This window comes from Budorcas taxicolor, chromosome X, assembly GCF_023091745.1.
Source record: "Budorcas taxicolor isolate Tak-1 chromosome X, Takin1.1, whole genome shotgun sequence".
Taxonomy (NCBI): Eukaryota; Metazoa; Chordata; class Mammalia; order Artiodactyla; family Bovidae; genus Budorcas; species Budorcas taxicolor.
Window position 1 is genome coordinate 106,153,055 of NC_068935.1, and position 22,381 is coordinate 106,175,435.

At 40.9% G+C, this 22,381-nt stretch overlaps 1 protein-coding gene across 1 annotated transcript in view; it reads right to left on the reverse strand.

The window, feature by feature from the left end:
• XK (X-linked Kx blood group antigen, Kell and VPS13A binding protein) overlaps positions 1-22,381 on the reverse strand; it is a 51,229-nt gene that overhangs the window by 24,625 nt on the left and 4,223 nt on the right. Inside the window, exon 2 of the mRNA XM_052663333.1 lies at positions 17,620-17,882. Coding sequence (XP_052519293.1) covers positions 17,620-17,882 — 263 coding nt within the window. The remainder of the gene's footprint in view (positions 1-17,619; positions 17,883-22,381) is intronic.

Genomic DNA, 22,381 nt, shown 5'->3' on the forward strand with positions numbered 1-22,381 from the left:
ATAATTTATATATAAATAACTGCACATATTTAATGGGTACAGTGATGCTTTTGGACACATGCATGTAAAATTTTCAGAAATTAAAATTAAAAATAACCACAAACTTCAATTTGCCCATATTTAATCAAGTTTCCAATTAATCAATGGTCTATTTTTAGGTGAAAGAAAAATATTCATATAGAATATTTATATAGAATAGAATATAAGGTCAATAAAAACATTTTGTTTTATTCACTGCTGTCTGGGATGGAGTATAGTGCCTGGCACACAGTGGGCCTTTAATAGTTATTTGTTGAATAAGTTAATTGATAACAAGGATTTATTATCAAATTAAAAAAAAAAAAAACCACTGTATCCGAGCCAGTGCTACATAGCTTCTTCATTTACCAAACCATATGCTATTAATACAAACATGTTCCAAACGATGCACCTCAATCCTTGAAGAACATTTCTAAAATGTATAGGATCTTCTCCAAAGAAAGGTATAAAAATAACAAATATAAGGCTGAAAAACACACAAGCAAAATATATTTCTGGGTGGCCCACGTTTACCAGAAAGTCAGATGTTTAGAAATCTCCATTCCCTTTGGATTGTTTGAGTTTCATGGCACATTTGACACATCTATTCTGCCAGGCACTCTTACTTTGAAAGAGAAGAAATTGGATAACCAACGCTCTGCTCAATGTATTGTCATTCTTTTTACTAAGCATTGACTAAAACAATTCAAATGAGCTTCTAAAAGGTTTAAAAATGAATAAAAAACTTTGAAATCAAAGTTTCCTAGATTATTTCTAGATATTCATCACTTTACACACATACACTTCCTTTAATTAAGCTTGACATTTGGATCCTGGTCCACATATGAAAGAGAACTCAGAAAATGTTAGCAGAAGCAAATGGTAACAACTGCTCTGTCCATAAGTAACTAATTCTCACCAAGTCTACAGTCGTGAATTTTACTGTCTTACTTTTTCCTGAACATAGTGGACATATACCATTGTAATAACCTTGTTACAAGATGCTTTGCATTTACGTTTACTATTATCTTCCCTAGAGAAAATTCAATTTCATTCTATCCACTGAGCCCAAATTACTTTTTGGTCTCCTGAGACATAATCAGAAATACCAGAAATAGCTTTCAACTTGAAGTAAGCATTAAAAACTACTTATCTCTGGAAATATAAAGACTGGCTATCTCAATCTTCTTCCTCAGACTCCTACATGTGGAAAAACTGCAGAATCAGCCTTAATAAGGAAAGGCCAGCAACATCAATGACTATTACCCATATAATCATATAGCTGTGAGAGCTGGTCTGACCCTTTCTACAGGCTCCTCTTGCCCATGTTTAAATCTCCGACCCTCAGCCAATCTAAGAGTAAGGTGATCTTTAACTGCAGGGGATGTGGAAGGATTGAGTATGTCATACCTGAGAAAAAAAATATGTGAATTCAGTTCAACTTTAAAAAAAATGCTTTAGTACATCCACATACCTGTCACCAGGCTAGGTACTATTAACTATGTGTTTAAGGCATTTAGAAAAGGTGTTTGTAGTAACAGATGAAGGACACTACTATTTTTCTCAAATTAAAGTTCCCATTTGGGGATAGTTTTTAAAGTAGACATACAAAAGTTGGTTCTTTGAAAAGATCAACAAAATCGATAAACTCCTAGATGGACTGATAAAGAAACAAAAGATACAAAATGAATTATGAATATCAGAAATTAAGAAATAGCATTACAGTCCTACAAACATTAAATCGTATAAGAGAATATTACTAACAACAGTTGCCAATAAATTCAGCAACATAGGTGCAATGGACAAATTGGTAGAAAAATACAACATACCAAAAGTGACACATGATGAAGTTAAAAATCTGAATAGCTATCTGGTCATTAAAGAAATTAAATTACTAATAAACCCTTCCCACAAAGAAAAATTAATTCATCATTGTTTTGCGTTAAGACCAGAGAAGGTGCTGAAATACTGAATCCAAGCTCACCTTACTCACTTTTTGAAAAGTTACAAATTTTATTAAAATCCATTAAAGCTACCATTGTTATACAAAAAAAGAGAAAAGTAGGCACATACCCTTTGTGGACTTGCTGTCTAGTGCAGTGATCCTAAAGGGGGACCCTCTATAAGTAAACAATAAAGTATAGTAATTAACCTTCATAGGTAAAAATATAGCAAATTAACCTCTAATAAGCATTTCACCAAGGGCCTGCACCACATACTAACATTTTAAGCTTATCTCATTTAATTTCCACAACAATCTTGTGAAACCTGTGTTGACAGATGCAGTTGACAGATGAAGAGCCAAAAGGCTGTGAGGTGAGACTGGTCACATAGCTATTTGGTGGCAGAACAGGCCATCAGCCCAGACCTTAGACCAAGCACATTTAAACAAAATAACAGCTGTGTTCTACTAATAGGCTGCCTAGAATGAGTGTGCCTCCTGAATTTCGCAGCCACTGATGTCCCAGAGCTGCAGAGAAACCACCGGCAAGAATGTAACACTATACACTTTGGGCTCAGGTCTTCCCAATCAATCTCCCACTGCCCAACAGTGTCTACCTATGTGTCTCAGTCATCTACATTTCTCAATGAGCTCCCATATTTCTTCATGGAATATGAAGGAGTAAAAAGGAAGGAGAGAGGAAAAAAGAAAAAGAAAGTGAAAAGAGAGAGAAGGCATAAAAAAGCATTAAAAAACAAAACATTTCAGGGACTTCCCTGATGGTCCAGTGGTTAGGACTCTGCACCTCTACTGCAGGGGGCACGGGTTTGACACCTGGTGGGGGAATTAAGATACCACATGCTGTGCAGCATGGGAAAAAGCAACATTTCCAAGCACTTTCATGTCTATCATCTGCCTTATCTTCCTACTCTTTTGAGGAGGTAGGCAAGGCAGTCATTCTGTTTTATAAAAAGGGAACGTACGACGTAGGAAGCCATGTAAATCAAAAGGAGGATGGAGAAACAGTGTGAGTCAGACAGGACAGGAGAACAGAGGTTGGCAATCTAAACCCTATTTTTGTACAGTATGAGAGTTAATAGTGCTTTGCACACTGTTAAAGGGTTATAAAAACAAACAAAAACCAGGAAGACTATGTGACACTGACCATTTGTTGTTTAGTTGCTCAGTCATGTCCGACTCTTGAGACCCCATGGACTATAGCCCACCAGGCTCCTCTGTCCAAGGGATTTCTCAGGCAAGAATACTGGAGTGGGTTGCCATTTCCTTTTCCAGGGGATCTTCCTGACCCACGGATTGAACCCGCATCTCCTGCATTGGCAGGTGGATTCTTTATTGTTAATCGAAAACATTTATTGTCTATCTCTTAGAAAATTGTTCCTTGCAATAGAATACTTAGCCACAAGAAAGAAAGAACTAGCGCTACATTCATCAGCATGGAGCATGTATAGTTCTTGAAATATTATGTTGAGCAAAAAATGCAAGTTACATAATGATATCTACAGTATGCTAAAGTTTAAATACCTACAAAACCAATACATAATAGTCATAGAGACAGTGTAAATGCAGTTAAGTCATAAATCACACATGAGAATGATAAACTCTGAAATTATGATGAGGAAGCATCATGGGGTGCCCCAATTGTACTAGTATTGTTTTATTTCTTAAACAGAAAAAAAAAATTTCTGAAGCAAACATGTAATGTGAATATTCAGTAAAGCAGACAAGTAGGTACATGGGTGTTTCTTATAATATTCTTTATTCCTGTCTACATGCACAAAGAAAAGATATCTGCAGCTAATAAGTGGGTATATATTATAGATATTGTGTATGGTTTTCAGCAAGGCCTCCAGAAAAAGCCCCATAAAACAGAAAAAGCCCTCTCATGATGTCCTTGTGGACAAGTTAGAGAAAATGCATACGCTAGTGCGAGTGCAGTGCAGATGGATTTTCAATGAGATATGCAATATGTACTCATACGCTTTACTACTTCCTTCCAGGCCAAAGGGCAATTGTCAAGGAGTGCAGAAGGCTGTAGCTTTGGGGCTGTCCTAACCTCACTGTCTTGTCAACTGCTGCATGAAGACATAAACTTATAGCCAGGACAAAACTGGGAAGACAAGAGAATCATGATTCACAATTATCTGAACAGACTGATATCCTGGGCTTGAAGCCAAGAAAAGGAAATAGAACAAGAAAAAAAAAAAATCAAACCCTACCTTTATATATGTAAAATTATACTAAGTAAGTACAAGATGGGTAAATCTTGATTTAGCTGCTCTCAGTATGGAAAAAGAAATGGGACAATTTATCAGATCATCTATCAGTATAAACCAACTGTGTGATTGAGCTTTCCCAAAAGCTACATTTGGGCACATCAATAAAATCGCAGAGTTCAGATTAAAGCAAAAATAAAGTAAAACATTTCACTGCTATAAGCTCATCATATATTCCTACAATGTCACATGCAGTTATGAATGCCATGTGTTAAGAGTGACAAGTCAGATGAACCAGACTGTATTTCAGATACAGTGACCTTGATGGCTACCAAGCATGCCATTAGAGAAATGACTGGAGGGTTTAGAGAACGGAAAAGAAAAGGAAGACAGGACACTTGTGAAAATGTGAAGACCTGCCATGTCATAAGGGAAGTAGTTGTGTTAGTGTTGCTTCATCAGGGAAAAATCAGGTCTAACCAACAGGCTAAAAATTAAAGGAGGCTAATTTCCATATAATACAAGTGAAAATGCTCTACTGAGTAGTGTCAACTTAGTGGCGTATTATCATGAAAGGGATTTCATTTTCTCTCCTGATCTCTTCTCAATTGTGCTAAGTGGAAACAGAATCTGGAAGAAGTGACAATGTCCCAATTCTGAGCCTAGACCACAAGAGGCTGGGCACGCTGTGACTCTCTCAGAGCCCTGCCACCACCAGGGCAGGCTTCTCAGGAAGTAAACACATGGAAGAGAGCCATTCCAAGTGCTGCCATCCTAGACCGATTATTCCCAATTGACCCCCAGACTGCATGTGAATTCATGGGCAAGCTTACTCAACATCAGCCTAGACAGGCCCAGACCAGAACTGCCCAGTGGACCTGTAGACTACTGAGCAACAATAAATGCTAACTGTTTAACCCACTAAGTCTTGGGTAGTTTGTTATTCACAATAGCTAGCTGATACAGTGGAGACCTTTTGCCCCCTTTCCAGGCATATTACTCCATAGTCTCTCCCTGCCCAGGCTATTCCCTCAAGTGGCCCTCCATGAGAATCCTACAACAAGCTCTGAAATCAAATGAATCCTCTATTTTCCCTCATCCAGCTAAGAATCCCTGGGGCACAATTTCAGCCTATCTCTTATACAAACCTCTCTATTCCTACCCCTCTATTCTTTCACAGCCTCCATCAGAACGTGTGCCCTTGAAGAAGTTAGCTGCCTTTTCCATAGCTGCACATGCCTGGCCCACTTTGACTGAAGAGACCACCTCCATTCAGATGACAGCACTAATGACAGAGCCTGAGACAAGCATCTGGATGCAGGCAGTTCATTGGGAGGGGAGCCTAGGAAACAGAGCGAAGGAGGGTTCCGGAAGCAAGGCTCATAAAGACTACATGACACTGTCAAGCTGGTTCCCACTGCGGCCAGTGGGCATCATTTCCACTGGGGATCCACCATACGTATTGGATCCCGAATTATTCACCTTAAGGACAGAGGCTGAAGCTTTATTCATTCACTACCATCTTCCTTAGTTTGCAGGTAGCCCAACAAGCATTACCTTGCCCACACTTTCCAACACTAACTGAGCTGTGTTCCCTGGCATAGGAGAAAATCCTAAGACAGAAAGGAAGAAAAATACCTCTCATGGTGTGCTGGGACACAGGCTGGACAGGGGATGTTAGCAATGTCCATGGAACTTTTCACCACAGCTATGCTAAAATCAAAAGGGCCAAGGACATGTGGCTCGGAGTACAGAAGAGCCTGTTACAGGCCCTACGTTCAGCTCTCCAGGCTATGAGTCCATTCATTTCTCCTGACTAAACCCATCAACTCCATGAGCTCTCTCCTTTCAGATATCCCACAGAAACTTTCAATTCACAATGACAGAAACTGAGAGGAGTCTGGAGCACACCCATGGATCTAAACTCTAGCTACATTTGCTGATAGCAGCAGCATGGGCTCCCTCAATTGTGAGTGGCTTAGCCAGTGGATGAGACTCTGAGGGCCCCTGCCAGGCTCTGGAAGCAATTCTTCCTGAATTGGGACATGAATTGGAGAAATGGTCACATCCATAAAGAAGAGGTAGAGCTCAGGATTGGGCACTGCCCTTTCCACATGTTGGGGGCGATGCACCTCCTGTGGTGGTCGTGGGCCTGTCGCTTGCTGGCTCCAAGATCCAGGCTATCAGGTCACAGATACATGACAAAATGCATTGTCCAGCAGAGGTTCAACTGTCGCCCCCCCCCCCAACACGATGCAATAAAACCAGTCTTGCTTCCAATTACACACTTCTTTCAATATTCCTGCTCAACATTCTTTTGTTTTCTTTTGAATTCGTTTTAACATCTGATAAGATTTCATCCTTTTTGAAAAATATCTTTTAACCGCTTTGGAGCTCACAGTGAGATGCCCAACAGATTCACCTGTCAGAGCCAGGTAAACATTGTTCACGGAGAAGTGTGCCTGGTGTGCGGTGAAAGCCCAGGTGTGTCTTTTCTTAGCTCTCCTGGGTGAAGCCAGAATGCCAACAAAACTGTGAGGACTCTGTGTTCTTCTAATTTAAAATTGCCTCTCTACTAATGTTTTATTTTGGTTTATTTATGGCTGATAAGTTATTCCCTATCATTGGCAGAAATGGATGGGGATTTGGTACGAGGGTCTGACCATCTGGAGCTCTCTCTAAATGGGTTCATGGTTTATAGATATTCAGGTCTATATGATTCAGGTCCCTGCCCACAAAAGAGAATCCGGTTTGTCAGCCTTTTTATTTGTTAGTCCATTTTTTATCTCAAATCAATTCAAAATTTCATGCCCTTTGGGAAGAAAACAGCTATTTGAAATCTGGACTAGGGAGATTTTCTGCTTGTGTTTACACTTAAGCCATGACTGAAATTGTAGAACTGAAGCTATGTCTCAGTGGCTATATGTACCTGTGTCTATAATTCAGAAATTCCTTCAACTCTGATTGTGTGAGGATGTAATGTTTTCCTACCTTTGGATACATGTCAGTGTTCAGCACAGCACTGTTTACAATGGCCAAGAAATGGAAGCAACCTAAATGTTCATTGACAGAGGAATGGATAAAGAAGATGTGGCATATATATACAATGGAATATTATTAAGCCATTAAAAAGAATGAAATAATGCCATTTGCAGCAATATGGACAGACCTACAGAGTGTCATACTGTAAGTCAGACAGAGAAGGAGAAATATCGTATGACTTCCCTTTTATGTGGAATCTAAAAAGAAATGATACAAATGAATTTACTTATGAAACAGAAAGACTCACAGACTTAGAAAATGAACTTATGGTTGCTGGTGGTGGGGGGGAAGTGACATGGAGTTCGGGAAGGTCATGTACACACTGCCATATTCAACATGGATAACCAACAAGGACCTATGGTATAGCACATGGAACTCTACTCAATGTTTGGTGCCAGCCTGGATGGGAGGGAGCTTTGGGAGAAAATGGATAAATGTATATGTATGGCTGAGTCCCTTCACTGTTCACCTAAAACTGCCATAACATTGTTAATTAGCTAGATCCCAATATAAAATAAAAAGTTTAAAATTTCAAAAAAAATACAGGACCTCTATTCTGATGGCATATCTAAATAAATAATTGCTTATATAGACTGAATATAACTAAAATTTCCTAAAATATAAAAATGAGCTACTAATACTTTAAAAGTGCTAGATTTTAAAATATTTTAAAAGTTCAAATTGACATAATTCACGTAAATCTTTGAGCATGATGACTAGTATAATATTTTGGGTTTAATGACAACTAGGTCTTCTCTGATTCATCAGTGTTAATTATAATACAAGCGTACATTTTTAAGCCTCTTGGGTATATTTTTCCTACAGGTTTATGATCAAAAGAACTAGAATTACTCCTACTGAAGGTCTAAGATTATAGGAAAAAATCAATTTATATTTAAACAAATAGAGTGAGTCATTGTTCTGGTAAACCTGTATTTTCCACAGTAATGAGATTTTGGAGTATGTTCTGTTGAAAAACATTTCTAAAATCTTTAGATAACTGAAGGCTCTGCAGTGATGAGATGATTAACAGAAATTCAATGGATACCTAGAAAATGTCTAAGAAAGAATACTAAAACATGGATTACTAAGCATGATTTGAGTTGATATATTTTTGTTATGCTACAGAGGCTGTATCTTTGGATTTATAAATGAGTATGTTCATTTCTGCCAGGATGTGAAACTATAGAAAGGAATTGCATGGCTGAATAAAGCTGGCTTGAATGTATTCAAAAGCTCTGCTAAAATGACAGAAATTTACAATGATCTACCCCCTGGTTTTCTCCATGAAATACCTGTGACTGCTTAAAAGTTATAATTTATGTAAATGAGACTCTATAAGAATGAGTCTCTACTATAAGTCTGAAGATGATGAGACATTTTAAAAATTAAGGGCAGAAAAAGTGTTTGGGCTGAAGTAAAATGACTTGTTCCAGAATGGGAAAGAGGAAGAATGGTGAAGAAAAAAAAATGAATGAATATAGAAAGCAGTAAGTCTGTGGAAGAATCTGAAAGGTAACACAAATCTGTGTTAAACTTTGCCAAATCTGGCTCAGTTTATGGGTTTACTTGTAAGTTTATCAAAAAGAGATTGTGCGTCCTTTAGAATCAAATATTACATTGAAGCAAATCTAGAATTTATTTGCTCTCCGTGAAAATGAGCCACTTTTCTTGGAGTATTGGTCTGCTCCTAATAAGAGATTGTAAAAGGTTACTCTGCACCTGTTATTAGTTTCCTATGGCTCCTGTAACAAATTATCACAAACTTGGTGGCCTAAAACAACACACCTTTATTCTCTTACAGCTTTGGGGGCCGGAAGTCTCAAATTAGTTTCTCTGGGTTAAAATCAAGGTGCCAATAGAGCCATGGTCCCTCCAGAGGCCCAAGAGAAGAATCCATTTCCTTGACTTTCTAGCTTACATTCCTTGCCTAGTGGCCCCATCCTCCATCTTCAAAGCAAGCATATAGCATCTTGCTCCAGTCCTCACATTATCATCTCACTCTGTAATCAAATCTCTTCCTGACTCTCTCTTATAAAGACATTTGTCAAATGTCAGCTGTGTATCAGTCATGAATTATAGGACCTCCTATCAGTTCATAAGGAATTAGAACAAGAAGAACAGATAATACTGACTGTACACTGAAGATAGTTTGAGAAGCCCTGTACTATAATACATCATTAAAGGAGAAAATTGATCCTTATGAACACTGTGAACTTAGACTTAATTTGTGGTGTGAGTAACAAGTTCAAGTCTCTATAGTGTCCAGACTATAGTGGCCACTATGAGTAAAGTGGGTGAGAAATGAAATCCAAAAGAGAGAAGTGGCAAACCAAAGGCCAACCTTAATGGGATAGTATCTTGTATTTGCAGCTGACTGCAACCACATGGACATCCAGACATTTTGGTTTCACGAAAGAAGTCAGAAATCCAGATACTGAGGTTGAAAGTTTGTGATTCTAAGTGTCAGCACTTATGAATTTTCTTTTAAGATGTCTGCAGAGGACTAACAAACACCATCCAGATCAGGTTTGTGAGCTGCCACTTTGCAATTTATGCTTTAGGAAAGAATGTATTAGAGGTTACTAAATGGTCCCTCATTTAGAAATTCTATTTTGGGGATCTAGAGACCTATTCTAAAGAGTTACAGCTACATGACTGTAGGACCTGTCAGATTCAGGGGCCAGGGGAGCCTGGGCCCTCGAAACACCTCTTCTCAGAGGCTGTCTTCAGAGGGAGGCCAGCCTTATTCCCAGGCCTGTGTTCACGCCGACAGCAATCTGACATTCCTCTCCAAGGTCTTTCCAGGCTGGACTCACTCGGGCTCATGTCATCTCACACGTGATGTTTTCACCTGTGCTGACCTGTGTCTGTGTCTGACCCCGGCCTGCCCTGACACTGCTTTTGGTTACAGACCTGGTTTGGCAGGCACGCCCTCCCTAGCCCTTGCTCCCACTCACACTGGTTTTAGTTTTCCCACTCCCAACAGGGCACTGGTTATCACTGGTCTCTGCAGGGCTCAAGTTAGAACAAATCCTCCCTCACCAGTCCCCTTCCGTCTTTTCCAAATGCACGAAAAGCCTAACCTTGGGTGACTCCTGCTTTCCCAAGGGCAGTGGTTCTCAGCCTCTGCCTGCCTTCCTCCCCTGGTGGAGGACCCCTGGTCCTGGGGAGGAGAGGAGTGTGGCAGGGTGCCGCAGTTAGCTGGAGGACAAGCTGCCCAGGGCCCCCGTGTCTCCTGTGAACCCACAGGCACAGCTGTGAGTTCTTAAAGGATGGCGGTACAGCTCTGCCTGAGTCTCCCCTGTCCACGTGACTCTGCACATGGCCTGCCCACACGAGGTCAGAAAAGCTCAACCTCCAAACCTAGTCATCAAACAGAGAGTCTAAAGAGCCCAGGAAGCCTGGCTCCCTGCAGGTGTCACAGGGGCCACTAGTGCTGACACGGCATGGACTGTAAGGTGACACTGAGCACACAGACCTGCTAACCTGACACAGTTTATCCACCTACTATGACTTCTCTGGTCCTCAGTGGATCCTCTGGTGTGACTTCTGGTGACGTATCCTGGAGACTACATCTTGTGCTAAAACATGCCACAGCCATAAGCCAAAATCAACCACTTTAAGCAACCACACAGCTATTTAACCAACCTGGCAGGATGTGAGTACCATGATTGATTCCCTGGTACCACCCACCCTGGAGGCACTCCCTGTTGTCTGAAAGTCACTGGAAGATGAGGTACCATGCCCTGGACATAAAGATGCTCCACTTCAGGGACAGGGTGGCATGGCTGGTGTCCTCATGTGAGCAGCTGAAGGACACTCTCTACCTGCCATCGCTGGGGAGAAGCCTCCTGGCCACTCAAATAAGCAGGAGGGTAAGAGGGAGGCTTGCCTGAGTCCAGAAGGGCTTTATGGCTCTTGTAACGATCCACAAATTTGTGCGGTGAACATCTTGACAGTGAGGCATCTGGTTGAAGGAGCACCAGGTGTCAAGAAAGGTTTCTTGGATTAAACAAGCACCTGCTCCACCGAGCTGTACACATACCCGACATGGTTACTCTCAGACACTCCTGAGAAGCCAGCAAAGGCTAAGCCAGTGCCAAGCTTCCATCAGTGGAGGAAGGAGGGAGATAGAGGGTGTCACTAGACAGAAGGGAGCAGAGAGGGAACCAAGGTAAGGACTGTGTGGTTCCCAGATGTAGCCCTGGCTTCCTCCTCTGCACAGCACTCTACCCCCACAAGGTGCAGCAGGCCAGGCTGGGGTTCTCACAGCCAGAGGCCTAAGCATCCAGCAATCACATGAGAACCAGGCCTGGCCGTCCTTTGGGGGACCTGTCTAAGCAGCTGGGGAGGGAGACACAGGCAGCCATCTGTTAAGGGTGTGGCCTGTGCCAGGCTCTGTGTTAAGTCACAGTTTATAGGCACATGGTGACTTCATCTCCAAGATGGAGGAACTCTGATTATCCCTGTCTTACAGGTGAGGAAGCTGCTGCTCACAGGAGACAGACGGATGTTCAAGATAACACAGCCGGAAAGTGGTGAACTGGGATGGCGAACCCAGGTCCACTGACCCCACTGTTAAAGCTGGCTGGGCAGCCTAGTCCTGTATGACAGGCCAGGAGCAGCAGACGGGGGCCCTTTGGCATCTGATGAACAGGAGAAAATGTCAGACACTGAATCAACTAATAGGAGAGTAATTAGTTTCCTTCTTCACTTGATGTGACAATTTTTTTTTTCAACCTAACACAGCATGTAGAGTGTTCATAAGAACTGTGTATATATCTGAGTCTATCACTTAGGATAGAATTTATATACTTGTACATCTTAAAACATGTATTCAGCCACTGATAACTTTGTTCCTCTCTCAAATAAATGGTGTTAGAAAGGTTAAGTATTTCATGTGAGAGTGAGATTTTTAATTGTGCTTACAATGAGACACATTCATAAATAAGTTCAGTAATCTTTAGTAATCATATGAACTGCATGAATTACATGTTTTAGTCCAGATGATATTTTTATATAATATTACCATTTAATTTACCAGTTTCCACAAGAGCAGACAGAAGGGTATATTCCACAGAGAGTATCATAGCACTAACTAATAAGCCCTGTCACCAAGTCCATTTTTGGAATGAGGCAGGGTATAAATCAACAATATATGTCAGGAACTTGGGAACTATGTCTGACATCTGCCTTTGTCCCACCTTCCCATTCAATCAATCATCACCTTGTTCAACTTCTGCACCAGTAATATTGCTCCAATAACCCATTTCTACTATTACAGCCTAAGCTATTATTGTTATCAACTTGACAACTGTAGCAGCCCACTTCTGGGCCTCCTTGTTTCTCCCCTCACTCCCTTCCAGTCCATTTTCCAGAGTAATCAGCTTCTAAAACAAAATCTGATCATGACACTGTGACGTTTAAAACTCATCAGTGACCTCCTAGTGCCTCTGGGATAAAGTCTGAAATCCTGGGATACCCTTTCCTTCTTTTATTTCACTTGATTCATCTACCAGATTTTAGTTTATACTTAAGTTCCCCTGGGAAATTTTCCCTTATCTCCCAGACTCAGTTAGAGTCTCCCAACAGACTTTTACTTTGCAGGATTTACCTGAAATAAAATAAATATATAACTAATTATTTGTATCCTATTTGCTTATCCTGTTCCAGAAGGATATAGCCCTGTCCACCTTATTCACCACTTTATCCTTGGAGCCCAGCACAAGGTCAGGAACACAAAACATCTTCAATACATATTCATTGACTTCAATGAGTGAATTCACATAAATCTAACCCTACGTCCTGCCTCCTCTGGGAGACTAGGAGTACAATTTTCATCCTTAAGAAGATGGAAGTAATCAGATCTATCTCACAGGGATGCTGTGAATGTGAAACAAAATCATGCCAATCACAGTGCCTGGCACAAAGCAAGGATCTGAGAAGCAGTCATCATTACTACCAACATTACCACCTTGACTAGAAGAGAGAAGGATACTTGGAGATCCAGGCAGGCCAAGTGGCATGCTGCAGAGGTCTTCACAGAACACAGAAACCTTGGTGAACTCACCTGGGCCTCAGACCAACCTATCCTCCAAGGTCCAGTGACTTAATCAAGTGCCCTGAGAGCTGACTAGTCTCACTCAAAGGATGAGGGTCACAGACAGTGTCCATTATTCACTGACTATGGGGGAAGAAACTCTCCAAAAGTATATGATACCATTTATATGAAGTATGAAAAACAGACAAATTCATAGAGACAGAAAGCAGATTAGTGATTGCCAGGGTCTGGAGAGGGGAAATGAGGAGTGACTGCTACTAAGTATGGGATTTCTTTTTGATGTATCAAAAATATTCTAAAATTAGATAGTGATGATGATACAACATAGTAAATATCCTAAAATCCACTAAATTGTACATTTAAAATGGTGAACTTATTGTTGTATGAATTATATTGCAATTAACAAAAACCTCTCCAGTGGACCATGTGGCTGGCTCCACCTCCCCTCCAAGATCTGCCAAGGCCAAATTCATCAGCATTTGCTAAGTGAGCATAGGATAAGAGAGAAAAGAAAACTATACAGTTTGAATGTTGAACGGGATCAGGTTTGGATGGACTTCATGTCCTCTCCTATCAAGAATGGATATTTTTATTGGTCTCAACATATGGTATGGCAGACAGTGTCCTCCTCCTATATTTTAAGAAAACATAATTTTGTTGTGGGTGGCATGGGCCCAGCCCTAGGCAGGCTGTGACTTATCTAGTCCAGTGTTCCCAAACTGTGCTAAACATAAAAATTACCAGGAGCACGTTTAAAAAACAAAAGAGAAAAAAGATCAAAAGACCTATCTGAGGCTACCATCCCATACCTAGCAAATCACAATTTCCAAGAATGAAGCCTGTTTTTCTGTCGATTTTTTAACAAGCTCCCCAGCTCCCATCTCTGGTCACATCATCACCAGAGAAGTTGAAGGAATGTTGTTCAAAGCCACTGGTTGTAACTGTCCTATGCCCAGCTTCTCTAGCATTTCTTGAACCAAGGTGATCACATGACCAATCCTGGTCAATGAGACCTAAATGAGGTTTATTAGGGAGGTTTCTGGGAAAGCTTTTACTAATAATCGGGAAAGGAGTACATCAAGGCTGTATACTGTCACCCTGCTTATTTAACTTATATGCAGAGTACATCATGAGAAACACTGGGCTGGAAGAAGCACAAGCTGGAATCAAGATTGTCGGGAGAAATATCAATAACCTCAGACATGCACCCTTATGGCAGAAAGTGAAGAGGAACTAAAAAGCCTCTTGATGAAAGTGAAAGAGGAGAGTGAAAAAGTTGGCTTAAAACTCAACATTCAGAAAACGAAGATCACGGCATCTGGTCCCATCACTTCATGGCAAATAGATGGGGAAGTGATGGAAACAGTGGCTGACTTTACTTTTTTGGGCTCCAAAATCACTGCAGATGGTGACTGCAGCCATGAAATTAAAAGATGCTTGATCCTTGGAAGGAAAGTTATGACCAATCTAGACAGCATACTGAAAAGCAGAGACATTACTTTGCCAACAAAGGTCTGTTTAGTCAAGGCTATGGTTTTTCCAGTGGTCATGAATGGATGTGAAAGTTGGACTATAAAGAAAGCTGAGTGCTGAAGAATTGATGCTTTTGAACTGTGGTGTTGGAGAAGACTCTTGAGAGTCCCTTGGACTGCAAGGAGATCCAACCAGTCCATCCTAAAGAAAATCAGTCCTGAATATTCATTGGAAGGACTGATGCTGAAGCTGAAACTCCAATACTTTGAACACCTGATGCGAAGAACTGACTCATTTGAAAAGACCCTGATGTTGGGAAAGATTGAAGGCAGGAAGGGAAGGGGACGACAGAGGATGAGATGGTTGGATAGCATCATCAACTCTATGGACACGAGAGTGACTAAATTCCAGGAGTTGGTGATGGATAAGGAGGCCTGGCATGTTGCAGTCCATGAGGTCGCAAAGAGTCGGACACAACTGAGTGACTGAACTAAAGGAAGAAAGACATTCCCCCTTCTGCTTCATGCTTTCCTTCCTACCTTGAATGAAGCCATGATGGATTCTATGCAGTATCAACCCAAAAGAAAGGCCAATGGAATTGTAGGGACATCAACTTTATCAGTGTGAGCAGCTGATATAATGCCAGCAATGGCCTAACTCCAATTTCTTCTTAGATGAGCAAAATAGTGGGTTGTCTAACCTTGTAGTCACGTGTTTGTTTCTTGCACCAAATGCATTCCTAATCATATGACAGATACTGCCCATGGTGTCCATGACACACCCCAGCCTGTGCTCTAATTATAACTACCTTTCCCCTTCCGGCTGAGGGATTACTTCCTCAGATATGCTAAGGCAGTGATTAGGGTTAGCCAAAACCTATATAAATTGCAGTTATCTGTATTTTTAAGAGGACCATGCCCACTTCCTTTCTCTATACATATTTGATTTATCGTTTAATTCTCAGGGGACTTATATTATTCCAAGTTCTCGGGGGGCATGTTACAGATATTCTTTGTGACACTGACATTTTATGAGATAGGTTTCATTTTCCTGAATAGAATTCCATCTGAAAAACTGTAATGTGGGTTGGCAAACTTTCTGTAAGGAGCCCGACAGTATATACTTTATGCGCTGTGGGCCACTTATTTTCTGTTGCAACTATGCAACTACTCAACTCTGCTCAAAGGGAAAAAAAAGGCAGACATAGACAACAAGTAAATCAAAGGGCATGGCTGCGTTCCAATAAAACTTTATTTACAAAAACAAGCACCCCCTGATTACATCCACGGGCTGCTATTTGCCAACCTCTGAGCTAAAAGACAACTTCATTTTCAGTAACTTGAGAAAAAAAATTGAACCGACATGTAAAAATCAAATTGGCTATCACCATATCTGGTCTCTTGCTGTGTTTCTGCCACATGGAAAACAATGAACTGGGTAAAGGGTATATTGGCATGCAGAGGACTCACCTTGGTCAATGCCCATTCTAGTTATAAGTCCCTAGAAAACAAGGATGCTGCTGCATTTATTGAGCATCTACTGTCTACCTGGGGCTGTGGAAGGTGTTTTCACAGGTGTTAATCCACCAAGGTCCAAGATCTCAACTTAAAGTTCTGATATATCTTAAGAATCAGTCATTCTTATGTAACCTGGATAAGGGAGACAGTTGTGATACACAAATAACCTGTGACTCAGCCATAAATTAATGACATTTTACCATCCAGCCTAGATTAGAGGCAGAAAGAAGACTGAGGGAAGTTAAATTAATAAGGGTGATTTATTTTAAAATATTCCAATTTCAGTGTTATCTTAAATATGTATTTTTAAATTTAAGGCTTTTAACTCATTTTTGCTTATCTGTATAGTAAAACTTACCAGAATATCTGGTTTTCATTTACTTACAATATTAATATTTGCAAAGGATTATTTCCTCTTTTCATATGAAGGTTTTTCACTTGTGTCCAATGCATATGCAGTTTTTTTTTTAATCTGGCTTAATCAAAACCTGCCCTCAACTTGATGATGTTAGACTAGTCCAAAGGTTAGAGAAGTGTGTTTGTTTTGAAGATGAGATCTATTAGAACTTCAAGAAGACAGGAAGGAACTCCTGATGCCCTCATTCACCACAAAGAAGCTGTTACAACTGTCTCAGCTGCTTTACAACTATCGCTGAGTGACAGAGGCACAGTCTGAAGAGGCCCAGCCCCTGGCAGCCATCCTTTCAGCCTATGTACAGCAAGTTGTATTTTCCACAATGATCACAGCTGTGAACCTCTAGACTGTGGCCATTCCCCAACAAAAGTCAGAGCTTCCTTTCTTCCCTTTGGCTTGAGCCTCAACAGGATTCCTAGGTGTATCAACAAAGAAAATGGCAGCAAAAGTAATGTTGCATGACTTCAAAACTGGATCACAAAAGGGATACCCTTCCACCTGGCCCTTTCTCCCTCTCAGGATACTCGTTCTTGAAAGCAGCCACCATGCTGTGAGGAGGCTCAAACTAGCCCACATGGAGAGACAAAGTGGGGAAGATCTGAGGCTCCAGCCCAGCACCGACCATAAGAACTGTGAGAGGATGAGCCCTCAGTGGATTCCAACTCCCCATCTTTGAGCCACGCCAGTTAATGCACAGTGGAGCTGAGGTGAGCCCTCTTGAGAGCTGCCTAAACTTCAGATTCATAAGCAAAAGAAACGCTATTATTTTAACTCACTACGTTTTGAGCTTAGTAACTGGAACACAGACTTCGGATGAAAGGCGCATAGAAATGAATTTCACCTGAAACAAAACAGACCTTATGTTTTGCTCTCCATGCTTCCCAAATGCAAACAGAAATAAAAAATATACATACATCGTCCGATACTGACATCCTGCTGCAAGACACTTATATACAGCTGCAGGGTCAGCTGGGGGGCTGAGCCCAGGAAAGCCTGGATCACCGATGCTCGGCTGAATGCAGATCGGTGGGTGAATAGCTTGCCCTCTGCCTGGCCCACTTCCTTCTCAATTTCCTCTGAGTGGCCATTTTTTGGTATCTGCCGCTTCTTGGTGATGCTGACATAAGGTTCTTCAATGTGGTTTGACTGACAATAGATGCAGAAGACTTCAAAACACCTGGAAACAAACCAGCAAGTCATGATCATCAGAGGCAGACAGGATCCTGTCTTTTCTCAGTTACCTCGCTTTCACTTAGCTTTCTCAAAGCCTTGGCTTGGTTACTCTGGACTGCAACTTGCCCCCCAGCCCCGCCACTAAAATCATCCTATCTAAGGACCAGTTGTGAGCACGCAGTCTTCTAGAGGCCCTCCAGCAGGCCAACTGGCCTGAGCATGAACCACATTGAGAGGTGACACCGAAGGCCACTGAGGCAAGGAAACCAAGTTGAGAATGGCATGGGAAGTGGTTCAGGCTCCAGAGCTCCAGAAAAACGTTCCATTTCCCTTCCTAACACTTACTAGCTGTGCACCCTTGGACATGTCTTTTAACCCAAGTTCTGTCCCTGAATTATAAAGAAGAGATAAGACCTACTTTGCCACACTGTCATGGAGATAATGCAGTATATGGGGGGGGGGGGGTGCAGTGTGCACGTGTGCATGTATATACAACACTCACCCCCACACACATATTATATATATATATATATATGCACATATACTTTTTCTAGATCCAACAGATACCCCAAATCACTTCAGTTAAAACAGCAGCTGTGGTTGGGAGATCCCCCAGCAGAGAGCAGCCTCCCACCTAGAATTCCCCTGGAAGACCACACTACCTATTTCTGCTCTCTTAAGCCTTTTCAGAACAGGACTAAAGTCAGTCATACCTGGAAGCCTGCCAGCTGTCTTATCTATAGAGTTTCAAGCTTGCTCGAGGATGGAGCCCAAACCAGTCACCTTTCTAGACCGATAGAGTAGTTGGCTTTTAAAACCATTTTCCTCTCTAGGTAATCATATGAATAGCAAAGAGAGGAAGAGTACTGATATATATGATTTACACACACACACACACACACACACGCACACTTACAAGTGAATTGAGGGATTGATAGAGGGATGGATAGACATGTGAAATAAAACGTTTAACTGTAGAATCTAGGTGGCAAGTATTTGGGTGTTCTTTGTACAACTCTTTCAAGTTGTCTTCTGTATGTTCAAAATTTTTTAAACAAAATATTGGGGAAAGTGTTTTTCTTAGTAATAAAAAATGTTCATGGCTTTAGGTTTCAAAATTGTTAAAGGACATTTTTCCCCAAATGTGCATTTTTATAACAACCTTATAATGCTGCCAGAAGATTTTATGGCTTTATTTATTTTATTGAGCGTTGTTAACTTTGCACTGTCACCTGGAGGCAACCAAGGAAATGAGAATACATGTATAATTTGAAATACTAAAATAAAACCTGAAGTAAGAAAGGAAATGCAGGAACTTCTTTCTTTAGTGAGTACAAAGTGGATATATTTTGTGATTATCTTTGTTCCTGGGAGAAAACGAGGTACACAGTAGTGTGGTTGTGCAAGGGGGTGGGGAGGGATGGGGAGGGAGAGGCAACTGTCTGCTACATTTTGTCCACTGGGGTCACAGATACTTTAATATATTAGTTGTGTTTGACACTTTGCAACCCATGGACTGTTTAGTCCATGGGATTCTCCAGGCCAGAATACTGGAGTAGGTAGCCTTTCCCTTCTCCAGGGGCTCTTCCCAACCCAGGGATCGAACCCAGGCCTCCCACAGTGCAGGCAGATTCTTTATCAGTTGAGCCACAAGGGAAGCCCAAGAATACTGGAGTGGGTAGCCTATCCCTTCTCCAGCGGATCTTCCTGACCCAGGAATCAAACTGGGGTCTCCTGCATTGCAGGCGGATTCTTACCAACTGAGCTATAAGGAAAGCCCCAATATATTACATGAAATCATGTAAAACAATGTGGATCAACTTGGTTAGCTGAAAACAATGAAGTTCAAGGTTTTGAGCTAAGTCTAGCTGATCCAACTGAATCTGCTCTGAGGAAAAACTCAGATCTATGACTGAGGGCTGTATGAGGCCTTGGAACTTGACAAGGTTGGCCCACTGATCACAAGCACTGGAAGACAGAAGAAACTGCCCATTGCATCCGGTCCCATCACTCCATGGGAAATAGATGGGGAAACAGTAGAACAGTGCAGACTTTATTTTTGGGGGCTCCAAAATCACTGCAGATGGTGACTGCAGCCATGAAATTAAAAGAAGCTTACTCCTTGGAAGAAAAGTTATGACCAACCTAGACAGCATATTCAAAAGCAGAGACATTACTTTGCCGACTAAGGTCCGTCTAGTCAAGGCTATGGTTTTTCCAGTGGTCATGTATGGATGTCAGAGTTGGACTGTGAAGAAAGCTGAGAGTCGAAGAATTGATGCTTTTGAACTGTGGTGTTGGAGAAGACTCTTGAGAGTCCCTTGGACTGCAAGGAGATCCAACCAGTCCATTCTGAAGATCAACCCTGGGATTTCTTTGGAAGGAATGATGCTAAAGCTGAAACTCCAGTACTTTGGACACCTCATGTGAAGAGTTGACTCATTGGAAAAGACTTTGATGCTGGGAGGGATTGGGGGCAGGAGGAGAAGGGGACGACAGAGGATGAGATGGCTGGATGGCATCACGGACTCGATGGACGTGAGTCTGAGTGAACTCCAGGAGTTGCTGATGGACAGGGAGGCCTGGCATGCTGCGATTCATGGGGTCGCAAAGAGTCGGACGCGACTGAGCGACTGAACTGAACTGTCTTTATTCTCAAATATGTAATGAATGTGGATGCACTTTGGTAAGTGCTGTGGGGAATGCAAAGATAGTTGCACACTACTGTCTCATTCAGAGATGTACATAATCTAAACAAGAAAACAGGACCTAACTAATATAAGTAATATTTATATAGCACTTTCAGTTTGTAAGATATTTCTCATAGATTAACTCACTTAGAAAGAAAGGTTACTTCAAAAATCTGAATACCATTATTTTTAATGGTAAAGTTCTGGGAAAACTCTAAAGGTCCCTAAACAAAACAATGATTAAGTAAATCCTAATATGTATATTCAATGAAATATTATTCAGTCCTTAAAATTGACAGTATATACATATATATACTGACATACAAAAAATCTGTATCATGTTTGGTAAGAAAAAGGAGTAATGTATCAAAATGGAAAATACAGAGAAAATTCCATTTTTAATAAAAAGAAAATTACATATACATATAGATACACACACATATACACATAAACAGTGGAGTGCTTCAGCTGGCTCATACTGACTCATGAGACAGCTAAATGGTTAGGAATTTTGTGAGGCAGTTCTTAAACAACTCAGTAGCTTGAAATAGGCCATGATGGAAATCTTTAAATCACAGAAATCAGCGAAGACTGCAAATCAGGGTCTTCCTTCCTACACCCCCTCCCTCCCTCTAGATGGTTCATGGTTTACCAGCTTAATGACTGTAAAAATATTAGTGAGGATATATAACAAAATATTAAGAATTGTTCTCTTTAGTTAGTCAAATTAGAGCTTTTAAATTTTTTTAGTTGTGCTTATCTGTTTTCTGCCCTTCTGTCGTTCCAACAACAAATGTGTTTTACCTGAATAGTAAAATCAAGCTCAGAATTTTTAATGACAAACAAGCAAATGAAAAAACAGCACATATTAAGAGCTGTATGAATAAAATGAAGGTCCAGAGGAAAAAGCAAGTCTCTGGATGCTGAGGAGAAGGCTGTGTTTAATGGAAAATATTTGCAGAATTACAGACAAATGACACTTCTTTGTCTACAGTGGAAACGAAGGAAGATCCCAGAATGAACTAATCACAGAGGTGGCCCTGAAACCCAGGTGCATGTGTTAGTCGCTCAGTCACGTCCAACTCTTTGCGACCCCATGGACTGTAGGTCACCAGGCTCCTCTGTCCATGGAATTCTCCAGGCAAGAATACTGGAGTGGGTTGCCATTTCCTTCTCCAGGAAACCCAGGTGTACCCTCCTGCAATTCACTGTTTTTCTCAACTAATAAAAATCTTAGCACAGAAGTTTACATGTAGTAGGTATTTAATGAATTTATGAAAGGCCTTAAGACTTCCACTGTTTGCCACTACTGGTTAAGAAAACTGATAAGAAACACACTCTACTATTTATTCTTTCTGGGATTCTGCAAGACTCATCCAATTACTCCAAATGGTTTGTTGTTGTTGTTGTTTTGTTTTACTTGAGAAGTTGCCTAAATGAAGCCATAAATTAAGTATTTTCATCACAATCATTCAAGATAGTTTTTCAGTTTGACCAAGGGTTGCCAAACATTTCGTGTATTTACAAAGAGTAAATATTTTAGGCTTTGCAGGTCATGGTCTCTACTGCAACTACTCAACTCTGCCACTGTAATGCAAAAGCAGCCACAGACAACACAGAAGTGAATGGGCTTGCCTGTGTTCCAATAAAACTTTACAAAGACAGGCAGTAAGGGGATTTCCATGTGGGGCACGGTTTGCTGATCCCTAATGTAGGTAATCAGCAGGCTGATCCTTTTTTATTTTCATTTTATTCCATTTTCAAACATCATAGTGGAACCAATTTATTAATTAGCTGAAACCATGCATGTTGG